This window comes from Rana temporaria, chromosome 7 (assembly GCF_905171775.1).
Source record: "Rana temporaria chromosome 7, aRanTem1.1, whole genome shotgun sequence".
NCBI lineage: Eukaryota > Metazoa > Chordata > Amphibia > Anura > Ranidae > Rana > Rana temporaria.
This window is the reverse complement of record NC_053495.1, coordinates 113,315,413-113,330,240: the sequence shown is the minus strand read 5'-3', so window position 1 is coordinate 113,330,240 and position 14,828 is coordinate 113,315,413. Positions and strand designations below refer to the sequence as shown.

General features: G+C 45.2%; 1 protein-coding gene across 3 annotated transcripts in view; it reads left to right on the top strand.

The window, feature by feature from the left end:
* LOC120945574 overlaps positions 1–14,828 on the top strand; it is a 144,905-nt gene that overhangs the window by 23,544 nt on the left and 106,533 nt on the right. For all 3 annotated transcript variants that reach the window (XM_040359843.1, XM_040359842.1, XM_040359841.1), the window contains exons 7-9: positions 145–402; positions 4,021–4,281; positions 8,480–8,740. In XM_040359843.1, coding sequence (XP_040215777.1) covers positions 145–402; positions 4,021–4,281; positions 8,480–8,740 — 780 coding nt within the window. The remainder of the gene's footprint in view (positions 1–144; positions 403–4,020; positions 4,282–8,479; positions 8,741–14,828) is intronic.

The following is a 14,828-nucleotide window of genomic DNA, read 5'->3' as shown; positions in this document are numbered from 1 at the left end:
TTTTGGGACTTATACAATAATTTAATAATCAAACCTTTTGAGGATGCCTTACTAAAATGTACATCAGGACTTAAAACTGCATTGTTAATTATCTGCCAATATTTAATTAGTCATGCTCTAATTTCAATATCATTTTCTTTTAAGCTCCATGTATACCTCAGAATGTCACTGCACATGTCAACTGCCTTACTAATGAAGCTGCCCTGACCTGGAGCAAAACACCCGGGGCTTTTAATTACACAGCCCTGGTGATAGGACCAGATGGAGAACACGCTTGTAACACAACATCCACTTCTTGTAACATCACACATCTGAGCTGCGGCCTCACCTACTACCTTACTGTCACAGGATACAATGGCCAATGTCAAGGACTAAGCAGTGACCCCACAGAATTTATTACAGGTACAAACATACAAACATAAATACTTACATCAATAAGGTATTTTGAATCTAGTTATTATTTGCATTGTGAGAGTCCATGAGTTTAAGGCCTCGTACTTGGGATTTTTATTTTTTTGCCGAGGAAACCGGTCGTGTGTACATTTTTCGACAAGGAAACTGTCAAGTATCCCATCGAGCCAAAAAGAGAGCATGTCTTCTTTTTCCTCGACAGGAATGGAGAAACTTGCCTTGTCGAGTTCCTCGACAGCCTAACAAGGAACTCGACGAGGAAAACGATGTGTTTCGCCCGTCGAGTTCCTCGGTCGTGTGTACGAGGCTTAAGAGTTCAAGACTGTATCCTTGGGAATGTTCCTGATCTCTTCTCTATTTGCTGGGTCCACTTTTGCTATACATCATGGATAGGTATTGTCACTTTTTATTAGTACTCTTCCCAATGCGCCTAAAAATAATAGTTTATTTGAATGTAAAAAAAATAATAGTTTAGATCAGCCTTTTTCAATCAGGGTGCCTTGAGCTTTCTTCAGGGGTGGCTTGGCAAATTGCATAAAAATTTATGAAAAAGTGTATACAAGCCAGCAGGTGGATCAAGCCTGCCGATTAGTTACACAAAGCCACAGGTTTTCATTATGTACCATTACGACTTTCTAGACACTGGCACCCTAACAACCAATGACGTCATCAGTTGATAAGGAGTTTGTCTGTTGCCTCCACTGCATCCTTGTTTGACCCTCCTGTGCCCCTCTCCCTCAGCACTGGGGTGCCATTAGCAGAGTGATGGGGAGAAATCGAGAGAGAAGAGAAACATTACAATCCTAGCCAGTACCAGTGTGCAAAAGTGTATTTGCTTTGGAAGAATAAATTGCGTCTAAAATTGGGTGTCCTACATGTGGATGTTGTTGCATTGTGTAAAGCTATTAGAATAGTTTTTTATGCTTTAGGCCCCATACACACGAGAGGTTCTATCCGCGGATACGGTCCAGCGGACCGTTTCCACGGATAAATCCTCTGGAGGATTTCCGCGTATTTCTATGCGATGGCGTGTACACACCATCGCATTGAAATCCGCGCCGAAATCCTCTGGCGATGACGTGTCGCGCCGTCGCCGCGATTATGACGCGGCGACGTGCGTGACGCTGTCATATAAGGAATTCCACGCATGCGTTGAATCATTACGACGCATGCGGGGGATCCCTTCGGACGGATGGATCCGGTGAGTCTATACAGACCAGCAAATCCATCCGTTGGGATGGATTCCAGCAGATGGATTTGTTTGGCATGTCAGCAAATATTCGATCTGCTGGAATCCATCCCAGGGGAGAAATATCGGCGGAAACAGATCCGCTGGAGTGTACACACCATAGGATCTATCCGCTGAAACCCATTTGCTGGGATTTTTCAGCGGATGGATTCTATCGTGTGTACGGGGCCTTAGAATGGGGTGCCTCGAGAATTTCCATAATTTTAAAGAATGCCTTGACTGAAAAAAGGTTGATTAGATCATTTTTATTTCAGTTCATTTAGTTGTCCTCATACCGCATCAAATACATTTCTATTTTCTGCGAGTTACCCCCCCCCCCCCACCCTGCACAAAGTGGTTGTAAACCCTATTAAAAAAAAAACTGCAAGACAAAGGCACAATGAGCTAGTATGCATAGCATACTAGCTCATTATGAATTACTTACCTTAGATCAAAGCCCCCACAGCCGTCCTTGTACCCCCCCTCCAGCCAGCGACATCTCTCATGACTTCTGGGTATCGTGGGTTCCGGCGCTGCGATTGGTCAGGGGAAGGCGCACGGGAGCCGCCAGTAACGGCACACTGACTAAAACACATACGTGAACACACGTGCCGTTGCTTCAGTTTGCTTTGGCGCGCATGTGCCAATGACATTGGCACATGCAGGGGATAGGGGATATCTCCTAAACCGTGCAGGTTTAGGAGATATCCTGGGTATCTACAGGTAAGCCTTATTATAGGCTTACCTGTAGCATAAGGTGGTTGTAAAGGGTTTACAACCACTTTAACCTTAAAGCTACAATATATAAAATCTTGAATCTGATCAATTAGATACCATTCCTTCCTAATTTGTTTTATTTATTTTGGGAAGTTTCATCCCTTGTTTTTTTAAATTATTCAATAGTTCTAGCTATTTATGATATTGCACAGTTCCCAAACTGAATTTCTAAGTCAATGCACCAAATTCTATAAGTGTAGCGCTTAAACGGTTGAAAAATCAAATTGGTTAAATACTAATAAAGGGATGTGCACCCTAAAGGTAATGTGCTCACTGTGGCGCTATTATAGTGACAATAAATATAATAGCAACATAAATTCACAAAAAAGGTTATTTTTTACAAAAAATTCAAGTCACAAAGGCATATGCTGTTGGGAACCAGCAGAATGAAGACTGAAGAATCCTCAATGGTAGTATCTAATGACACTCAAACATTCATGAAGGTAGGATCCATATAATCCAAAGGGAGGAATGGATAACTGGTGCGTGATGGAAGGCTCACACCAATGATGTGTTAATGGTTCAGGGAAACAAGAGAAGAAGGCCACATTGTGTAATTCTGTTTAAAATGTACAGGCAGGGCCGTCTTAATAGCATCATGGGCCCCTGGGCAAAGTAATGCTCTGGGGCCCCTATAATGACGTGCAGGTAAACAGACATCAAGTAGGTATGTGGTATGCAGCAGACTGCCTCCCCTGTGTATCTATCACTCTCAGTGCCATCATGTGGCCCCCAATTTCGGGGCAGAGTGGGCTCAAAGACCAGCTGCTTTGGGGAAAGTGCAGGGGCCCCCCATGCAGCTGGGGCCCCTGGGAAGTGCCCAGGTGTGCCCTCTCATTAAGACAGCCCTGTGTACAGTAACAATTTATTTTCAGCTGATAAACTTACATTTAGCAGGCAGTAAAAGCGCTTGTACTGCCTGCTAAATGTAAGTTTATCAGCTGCAAATAAATTGTTAGGCCCCGTACACACGACCGAGTTTCTCGGCAGGATTCAGCCAGAAACTCGATCGGAGCCGTATTCTACCGAGAAACCCGGTCGTCTGTACACTTTAGGCCGAGGAAACCGACGAGGATCTCGTCGGGCCAAATAGAGAACATGTTCTCTATTTCCTCGTTAGTCAATGAGGAAACTTGGCTCGCCGAGATCCTCGGCGGCTTTACAAGGAACTCGACGAGCAAAACGATGTGTTTTGCCCGTCGAGTTTCTCGGACGTGTGTACGGGGCCTTACTGTACATTTTAAATGGAATTACGCAATGTGGCATTCTTCTCTTGTTATTTGAATTTTTGTAAAAAAATAACCTTTTTTGTGAATTTATGTTGCTATTATATTTATTGTCACTATAATATCGGCACAGTGAGCACATCACTTTTAGGGTGCACATCCCTTTATTAGTATCTAAAGTATTTGTTTTTTCAATCGTTTAAGTGCTACACTTATATCTATCCACTATTTTTAGCTATTATCCAATTAGTCCTGTTAGCAAATGTATCAATTCAATTCAAGATTTTAGTAAGACTTTGACAAGAGGCCATAGGGAAGTAGCTAGGCATGCTTCTTTTTCATCAGTTTTAACAAATGTATTTGCGTGTCTCTCCTCAGCCCCATGTACACCTGTGAATGTCCTGGGAGAAATAGACTGTGATGCTGCTTCTGTAGCTTTGTCTTGGTCAGCAATGGCTGGTATTGAAGGTTTTACATCATATCTTGTTGGATCTGACGGTGTCACTAGAACATGTAACTCCACTGGAGAGAACTGTACTTTTTCTGGCCTACCATGTGGATATGAATATGATGGATTTGTGTATGCTGTTAACAAACAATGTGAAGGACCATTGAGCCGGTCTGTAAAGATCTACTCTGGTAAGCTAAAATTTGATTTATTTATTACACATTTGTTTTTTGAAAAAGGAGAAAATAATTGCAAACCTAAAAAAAAGACAGACATACTTTTTTTGCTGGCTATAGAGTCACATTACTGTTAGATATTTCTCATCAAAGTTTTATTTTTGTACTTCATACAATAGGAGGTATACATAAAGATTAGGATGGGCTCTCTCTGTAGCAGCTGAAAATTGGCTTTGTCTCCTCTCCCACCCATTGGCTTTCAGCTGCTGCAGAGAGAGCTAGACAGGGAGCTTAATCAACTAAAAAGGATCCACTAAGGCCCCTTTCACACTGACACATTTTTCAGACCATTTAGCACTAAAAATAGCTCTGCTATACCGCCTGAGAAAATCGTGCCCTGCAGTCTTCAATGTGAAAGCCTGAAGGCTTTCACACTGAAGCAGTGTTCTAGCAGGACCGCTCCAAAAGTCCTGCTAGATGCATCTTTGGAGCGGTATAGGAGCGGGGTGTTTACTGCTCCTATACAGCTCCTTCCCATTAAAATTAATGGGAAACCGCAGTAATACTAGTATTTACCTTTTTGGCCACTAGCGGGGGTTAAAACCGCACCACTAGCGGCGGTAAATACGACGGTATAGAATATATATATTGTAATTATGAATATATTTCATTTAGGGGCTGAAAATATTTATGTATGTAGGAATATATATAGTTCATTTAGCTTGCTAATATATGTCATTTAGCACAGAGGAAAGTCCATTGTTCTTACTAGACAAGTCGGAGTCATTGAGTTAAACCACTTTATGTGATTGACCCCATGCTGGGATGTGCAATGAAGATAGCCCCACCTGTAATTTGCATGAAACGACTTATGTAGTCAGGCCTCCAATCCTGATCCTAGCTAGGCCAACCAATGAGACGTCAGCATAGTGAGATATAGGCAAGAGGAGAGGAAAGGGGTGCTCTTTTTATGGAAGCATGGTCTGAAGAATGGGTCTAAAAGGGTAACTATGGTATAGGTCAGGTGTAACAACTGCACACGCTTGTACTTGTAATATTTTAGAGAAATATGCTCTATATTCCTCCATGTAAATGTTTGCATTTTAACCTATTTAGGTAGATTCAGAAAGAGTTAGGCCGTCTTATCAGTAGATAAGCCGACCTAACTCAGAATCGACGCCGACTTATGTTTAAGTGTATTCTCAAACAGAGATACGCTTAAACATATCTAAGATACGACGGCTTGCGCCGTCCTATCTTATGTTGCAATACTGTGGCTGGACGCTAGGTGGCGCTTCCATTGCGGTCGGCGTAGAATATGTAAATTAGTAGATACGCCGATTCACGAACGTAAGGCCGGCTGCCGCAGTACATTTACGCTGTTTCCGTAAGACATTATCAGGCCTAAAGTTATTCCATCTAATAGATGGAATAGTAATGTTAAAGTATGGCCGCCGTTCCAGCTTCGAAATTCGAAATGTTTACGTTGTTTGCGTAAGTCGTCCGTGAATAGGGATTTACGTTGTTTACGTCCTCGTCGAAATCAATAGGCCCGTGCGGCGTACTTAGCCGCAATGCACACTGGGAAATGTAGGCACCCAGCGCATGCGCAGTTGAAAAAAAACGTCAATCACGTCGGGTCAAGCCTCATTACCATTAAACACGCCCCTCAGACAAATTTGAATTAGGCGCCCTTACGCCTGCCCGCTTTAGGCTACGCTGCCGTAACTTAGCAGGCAAGTACTTTGAGAATCGCTGCAAGTTTACACCATTGTACCTGAATCTACCTAATTGAGTTTGCTTGTTTGAGACTATATAGATAGATCTGTGTGTTAGATTAGACTTTGTATAAGCTCTAATAAAAGATTTATTATATTGAAGCTTTCACTTCTGGTCAAAAGAACTCTTAATTAACTCTTATCATATCTTTGAGATATTAAATCTTAAATTATAGTTTTATTAAGCAACACAACCCTCATGTGTGAGAAGGAGTCTTGATTACTTTCAGCTGCTAGCACCAGACACCCTTATCTAAACTGGGTTGAAAAAGATAAATAAAATATACCTGTGACGCGCTGTGTATACCTTTTGTGCAAATATTAATATCCAATGCGCCAATACATAAAGTGCAAATGCCAAATAAAAAAATATATAAAGTGACTGTGAATATACTGTCTGTATTATATATATTTCTCTCTATGACAACCTTTATGTTATCAAAAGTACAAATGCTAAACCAGACAAGTGTCTATGCACCTATATGATTGAATATATTGCAAATATTGAAAAAATAATACACAAGATAAGATCGTTTGATGTGAATTGTTTTTTCAATATTTGCAATATACAGTATTCAATCATTTATATATGGGTGCATAGACACTTGTCTGGTTTAGCATTTGCACTTTTAATAACATATAGGTTGCCATAGAGAGAATTATATATACCGTATTTATCGGGGTATAGTGCGCTCCCGCGTATAGCCCGCACCCCTAAAGTTGCCCCGAATCCTGTGGAAAAAAAGTTTTTTTGTACTAACAGTTTTGGTGTCTTGCGCGGCGTCCATCGGCGGCCTCGTCGGGTCCGGCGTCCGTCTGCGGCTTCGGGTGTCCTCTTCGTCGGGTCCAGCGTCCTTCTGCGGCGTCCTCCCTGCTCGTTTCCCGCGCCGAGTTTGAATACTGCGCCGACATATACAGAGCGCAGTACACTTGTGTATTGTCGGCAATGCTCGGCTACTCTCGCGCTGACGTCCTGTACGTCCAGAACGTCAGCGCAGGAGGAGCCGAGACTGCCCGACAATACACGAGTGTACTGCGCTCGGTATATGTCGGCGCAGTATTCAAACTCGGCGCGGGAAAGCGGGTATCGGCATATACCGTGCACCCACGATTTTGCCCTGATTTTCAGGGCAAAAAAGTGTGCGGTATATGCCGATAAATACGGTAATACAGACAGTATATTCACAGTCACTTTATATATCTTTTTATTTGCCATTTGCACTTTATGTATTGGCACACTGGATATTAATATTTGCACAAAGGTATACACAGCGTGGTACGTTTTTTTTTATCTATAGAGCTATACAGGTAATCAGTTTCAGTAATTCCCCCTCCCCCTCTCCTGCCACACCGATCACCCTCCCTGTGCCCCATACGTTTCCCCCTGCTGCTCAGACCCCTCTGTGTGCCACCCTACTTCCACAGTTCTGCCTGAATACCTCCTCGCTTTCCTGCCGACAACTGCAAGCACACAATAGGTTCACAATAGGGTTGCAGAGGCGACGCCCCCCAATCCATGCGTCCTTCCCCTAATCTAAATATTGGGCACCAGACGCAAGGATCTCAATGTTTTTTTCCCGAAACACATGATTAGAGACTTGGGGCTCTAATTGGCATAAAAAAAATGGTAGGCTCAGGGCACAGAACACTGCACCCTGAGCCCACCCAGTTGTGGGGCAATTAATTCGCCTATTGTCTTCCTGATTCTCCTCCCAGCCAATCAGGTCTCAGGACCCACTTCCTGTTCGGCCGGGAGTAGAAGCAACAGCCCAGGAGTGAGGAGTAGCTGGAGTGAGAAGTAGCTTGAGCGAGGAGAAGCAGCCCTACCCCAGACCCCTGTTATTTGCCTCCTAAGGTAAGGAAGCCTCTGATCGTCGCCTTCCCGTCCGTCTCCCGCAGGGGGGGGGTGTCTTTGGTTTGCAGCCCCCCCAAATATTGAGCACCAGCCATCACTGCTTCAAGATGGAGAGTGGGGCAAGGGTCTGGTAAATGTCATATTTACCAGCCCTTTCCTGATAGAACACAATGAGTGATCAGTAGTGATTACTCACTCTATTCATTCATAACTAAAGCATTGGTTGTATGGGGCTCTATGTCAGGTTGCCTGTATAGTGCCCTATGGTTTCTAACAGCAGTCCTGAGCCTGCCTGTTTACATTCTGTTAAAAAATGCATTCAGTTCCACTAACTATATCCAGTCCAAATCCTCACTTCGAAAACACTGGAAATGTGTGTCCACGCAATTCAATAAAGCATGTTAATGCACAAAGAAAACACATTGATGGTAGACAATGCACCTGCCTAATAGTACCAAAAAATGCACCTCTACACACATTCATAGGTCTAAATTGTCCTTTACTGAATGTACCTAGTGTCATCTTCTGATGCTCAGTACAAAATAACATACTTTCATTTTTTTCTCACTTTTTTCTTTAGCACCCTGTATTCCCCTGGATGTAAAGACCTCCGTTAATAGAATAGAAAACTCAGTGCTCCTAACCTGGAGTATGTCCCCTGGGGCCATTAATTATACATCATCAGTGATCGGTATCAATGGAGACAGACATAACTGCAGCACTGAGAATACATCATGTCAGGTACAAGAGTTGACATGTGGAAAGGTGTACACCACAATGGTCACTGCATACAACAGCATGTGCAACAGTAGTGAAAGCACTGCTACTGAATTCAAATCAGGTAAGGTAACAAGATTAAGCCATAATCAAGCAATTTAAAACAATTCTGTAAGCTTTCCATCAGCTTTCAAGCATCCACTAAAGCCGGCCATAGGTAGTTTGAATCTCAGCCGGTTCAGCCAGATTCGATCCATCATTGGGCAGGCTGATTGTACCCAAGTCAATCCGGATGTCGCTAGCAATAGTCATTGTGTTCTCCCAGCAGGCACAGTGCAACGCCCATGACAATGCAACCACCATATATAATGATTGGTAAAATGCTAAAAATTATATTTTTGGTTTTGGGGTTTATTACCGCTTTAAGCTTATAATGGATAAAAGAAGGGAAAGCTTTTATTTTACTAAATAAATAATAGCTCGGAAGATCGCTAATATGAGCATAACCAAAACAAACATGAAACCACAAACATGAAGAATTTTTACTTATTTTTCCCTGGGAATTTCAGACCTCCTTAGCTATGCCATAATAGACAGGAAAGAAGGCACTTTCCCCCATGCATCCCAAACTGCTAAAAGCTTGGAAACACTACAAAAAGGTTTATTTTTTCATACAAATGCTTTTGGTTTTCTCGAAATTTTATAAAAATAATACAGTTCAATTAGGGTATATATATTTGATGCCTGTTGTCCAGGATCTATAACGTGGATTTGTGGGTAGGGTTTACTGAGGAGAGGAGGAGCGCTTGTTCCCTTGCAGACTGGCAGGGCTATATGCCGAAACACGGGGTATGGTGTTAAGCAACACTCTCTGTTTTGAGCAACACTACTGAGCAGACATTTGATTAACCCTTGTATATTGTGGTGTGGCACACTCCTTTCCTCAACTGAGCATCACAGCTAACAGTTCATTAATTCACCTCTCCTCCCATGCAGCTTTTTTCAGAGCCAGTGCCTTGTAGCATGCACCAGTGTCCAGCAGCTCAGCAACCTGTCACATTTTCCCAGTGACACTAATACACATGTATAACTCCTCATCTCCTCCCTTATATTTGTATCCCAGGAAATGCTATACCATTCTTTATCTGTGCTTTAGACTCTGAGGCCTCACTACATCTTCCATGACTGCAAGGCCAGGTCCCTAGGTTGGCCTGTACTGCAATCAGACCTAAGTTTGGGTACAGATCACTAGGAAAAAAAACAAGAACACAGGGTCCTCCACTATCGGGGACATCCGTCATCTACGCCAAGTCACTTCAGCTTCCCAACTGGCTGCTCTAATGTGCTTAGACACTAGTACTGGCGATGACAGACCAACCCCAAAGGGTTAACTTGATCACTTCTTAGGACACTGGTACTGTATAATATCTTCCACTGGCCCCTAATGTGCCCATGTTATGTGATACGCTATGCTTACATCCCTTTACGTATGTTGAAATAAATTCAGACCAAGCCGTTGTCAATGGCAACAGAATTTCTCTTTACTTTGTAGAAACTTCATCTATTACAGCTCAAAGAACACTGCATATCTTACAGCAGTGGTTCGCAACCTCAGTCCTCAAGTTCCCCCAACAGGCCATGTTATCAGGCTTTCCTTTATCTTGCACAGGTGCTTTAAATCAGAGGCAATGTTTGGTATTTTGGATAGCTTCTTTATCAAAAAAAAATCCCAAAACATGGCCTGTTGGGGGTACTTGAGAACCACTGTTTTATAGCATGGTTTACAGTCTCTCTCAAACTCTCTAACTCCTGGTACCTCCTGGTAGCCCCTGCCCCATAATTACTCATACCTCGACAGAAATGTCCATAATGTCCATGTCCTGTCCATGTCCTGGGAACCCCCGAATGGGTGAGGGGAGAACAATTAGGAAAGGTTCAATCACTAGGTTTACACTGCTGCGAATTCAAAATCGCGGTAAAATCGCGCCCACGATTTTGCCGCGATTTCGGCCACGATTTAAGAGACATCTGTGCAGGGTTCAATGTAAATCGCGGCCCGAAATCGCAAAAAGTAGTACAGGAACTACTTTTTGAAATCGATGCAGCGCCGCAGATGCGGCGTCGCACCGATTAGGACGGTGCCATTGCCGACAATTGCCAGCAAATGCCGCCGATTTGAGATGCGATTTGACATGTGAAATCGCATCTCAAATCGTACCAAATCATACCCAGTGTGAACCTAGGCATAGCGACATAATATCTTATGTGCTTCCCATACACAAAGCAACTCTTGGCACAGGAAGCTTCTCTTCCCATGTATTTATCTGCCGCCGATAGGGCATGGCACCATGAACACCCAGGAAACTAGGCAGCATTAACTCTACCCTCCCTGGATGCACAAACTACATACATACACCTTGTACAACTTAACTGGCCCACAGTACAATAGCATAAGGCATTGCAGTAGGGCAGTAAATACAAGACGAGGCATTAAAAAAAAAAAAAAGTATGCACAATACAATAGAACAATGTAGTCTATAATTCGAGATTTTCCTAGCTTGTGACGGAAAATATTGATTATATGAAGACAGGAGGCGAGTATCTTATGCATTAATCCTTCTTTATTAATGCTCACAGCAGAAGTGTAAAAACATCTAACGTATGTAAAAAAGAAAAAACTGGTAGAACCACACCTCCCAGCAGTCCCATGGCCTAAACCACTCCCATACTAGTCTCTATAAATGGACTGCTCTCATCTAAGATCTTCCTCTTTCTTTGCGTGAATGCGAGGTGTGGTTTCTAGCCTGTGATTATCAACTCTTCGACCAGTCGGCCCCTAATCCGTAACCGAAGACTTCTAAAGAAGAATAGGCTGTAGGTCCCGACTGTGTTGGGTCACGATGTCGCGTCGACTTGCTGAATGAACTGAACAGGGGAACATCACCCTAACCATAAATTGAAACGAAATTCCAGGTAACGGATATGTCAATAACCTGAAACAAAACACAAAGCGTGAAAGGGTTGGGAAGGGAGGGAAGATACTCGCCTCCTGTCTTCATATAATCAATATTTTCCGTCACAAGCTAGGAAAATCTCGAATTATACCTCAGACAGGAGGCTCATATCTTATGCAAGTTCAAAGCTAACATAGCATAGATATATGTATATTCCAAAATTAAAAACAAGACAGTACATAACAATCAGCATCATAAAACAGACATAGCAACATGATGTTCTGGTCTGAAATAAAAAAGACGAAAGACTGATTCAGAGGACCAATCGGCCGCCCTTAGCAGATCAGAGAGAGAGCCTCCGGTCGCCATCACCTTGGTAGCCATGGCCCCTCTGGAGGAGTGTGCTCCAAACCGGGTGATGTCTATACCAGCCAGAGCCATGGTGGATCTAACCCAGCGTGCCAGGGTGGCGGTTGTGACTGGGTGATGGGGTCTGACGTAAGAAACTAATAATTGAGAGGAGTTTGGACTACGGAGGTCCGCAGTGTGCGCTTCGTATGCCTGTAGACATTTGACCACACAGAGTCGTGGGTGTGAAGGGAAAAAGGGATAGAAGACCGAGTGCAGACTGGTCTTTGTCCTGCGGACTATCGTGAATTTGACACCCTGGGGTGAAAATTGGCGTCTAGAAACGTCCAAGGCTCTAACGTCAGAAACGCGTTTTATAGAAACCAGGCAAAGCAAAATAGTGAGCTTGAAGGACAACATTTTAAGAGACAGCGAATCGTTGTCTCCCCAGCCCGAGAGCATGGTAAGGACCCTAGAAACGTCCCAGGTGGACTGATACTTAGGCCGCGGGGGTCGTTTGAACCTGATGCCCCGCAGAAGTTTGCAAATCAGTGGGTGTTTGCCTACAGGCATGGAATCCACTGGGTAGTGGTAGGCCGAAATGGCTGACCTGTAGACATTGATGGAACTATAAGCCTTGCCAGAGGAGAAAGAGTCTGCCAAGTAGTTTGCAATGACGTTTACAGGGGCACGCAAGGGATCAACTTGCCGTTGGTCGCACCAACGTACCCAGAATTGCCAGGCTGATCGGTATGCCGACCGAGTCCCGGGGGCCCAGGCCATGGCGAGGAGGTCTCTAGCCGAGCTTGAAAGGCCGTCACCCGGGTCCGGCACCCGGATACCAGCCACGCCAGGAGCGTCAGAGTACCTTCCTCCACCAGGGGATGAATGCCCTTGGTTGGGTGAGACAGGATAAGAGGGAATCGGGGAAGGAGTCTGGGGTGGTCGATGATCGAATCCAATAGCAGGGGAAACCAGGGTTGAGCTGGCCACCACGGTGTGATCAGAACCACCGTAGCTCCCTGATTGGTAATTTGTAGAAGGACCCTGGGGATCATTGAGAAAGGGGGAAACGCATAGTGCGTACCTCCTGTCCAAGAGTGGCGGAAAGCGTCCACAGCCGAGGACCCCGGGTCCGGTCTCCAGCTGAAGAAGCGGGGCAGTTGGTGGTTGAGGCGAGAGGCGAAAAGATCTATGCCCAAGGGGCCCCAAAGTAATTTTATTTGGTTGAAAACCGAACGGTCTAAGCCCCAGTCGCTGGAATCTACCAGATATCGAGAGTTCCAGTCTGCTACTGTATTGGAGACTCCCGGGATGTACTCCGCTATAAGAGAGATGTCTCGAGACAGACAGAAATGCCAAATCTCCGCGGAGATGTCCGCTAGAATCTTGGATCTGGTACCTCCCAGGCGGTTGATGTATTGAACCGCCGCAATATTGTCCATGCGTAATAACACGCAACAATTGGTCTGTGTTGCCAAGAAACTCTGAATGGCGAAGAGAGCCGCTGAGAGTTCCAAAGCGTTGATATGCAACAGGGATTCCTCCCTGGACCAGATCCCCCCCGTGGACCTCGTCCCCAAGCGGGCTCCCCAGCCCCGTCGGCTCGCGTCCGATTCTATGACTACGTCTGGGCGTGCGTTGAAAATCGTCCGGCCGTTCCAGTCGGTGGCGTGACGGAGCCACCAGCGCAGTTCGGCCCGAGCTTCTGGGGATAGGGACACCTCGTCTGCGTAGCGAAGGCCCTGGCGCAGGTGTAGGATTTTTAACCTCTGAAGGGCTCGGTAATGTAAGGGAGCCGGAAAGATGGCTTGAATGGACGCAGCCAATAGGCCCACTATGCGTGCCAGGACGCGTAGGGATAGGAAACCTTTGCGCAAAACCGCCCTGATCTCCTTCCGGATTAGGGCCAGCTTTGCGCTGGGCATTCGAAGGATAGCGAGTTGGGTGTCTATCGAGAAACCCAGAAATTCCATCTCCTGAGCCGGGACAAGAACCGATTTCTCTCGGTTGATAATAAAGCCCAGGGTTTGTAACAGGTCGATGGTCCAATTCATATGGCGATAGGCCATGTGCTTGGAGTGGGTTAGTATGAGGAGGTCGTCTAGATAGATGATCAGACGCACTCCCCTGCTCCTCAACGCTGCCACGACCGGTTTCAGCAGCTTGGTGAAACACCATGGGGCTGAGGACAGGCCGAACGGTAGGCACGTAAACTGCCAGATGCGACCCCACCATCTGAAACGGAGGAGATGTTGGGAGTCCGGGTGCATGGGAACTGTGAGGTAGGCGTCCTTTAGGTCCACCTTCACTAACCAGTCCCCGGGGGTGAGTAGGTCTCGGAGGCAGTGAATGCCTTCCATTTTGAAATGTCGATAGGCGACATGTTGGTTCAAGTCCCGGAGATTTATGATCGGGCGATAACCCCCCCCCTTCTTCTTGACTAGGAAGAGGTTGCTGAAGAAAACCCGGTGATGGGGCGGTGACCTCGGTGACCGCATGTTTGGCTATTAATTCCCGAAGTTCGGTGTCTATGAGGGTCACATTTTCTTCTGAAAAATGGATAGGGGGTGGCAATATCCCCAGAGTTGGTGGGGACACAAGGTCTATTTGGAAACCTGTTACTGTATTCAGAACCCAGGAGTCTGCCGTAATCGCAGACCAGGCGAGCGTAAAAAACTTTAGGCGGCCTCCTACCGGTAGGAGGGGAAAGGTAATGGCTGTTGTACTCACCGGAATACGGGCGTGAACGAGGGTATCCTCTCTGGCCGCGTCCCCTCCAGGGTCTCCCACGGGGAGGGAAGAATGGTGCCGGTTGCGCGGTGGTGGTATAGTGGGTGGGAGCCTGAGTATATTGTGTTTGAGCGGAAGACCTCTGGAAGGGTCTGCCCGAGTTGTATCGGCCGGCAG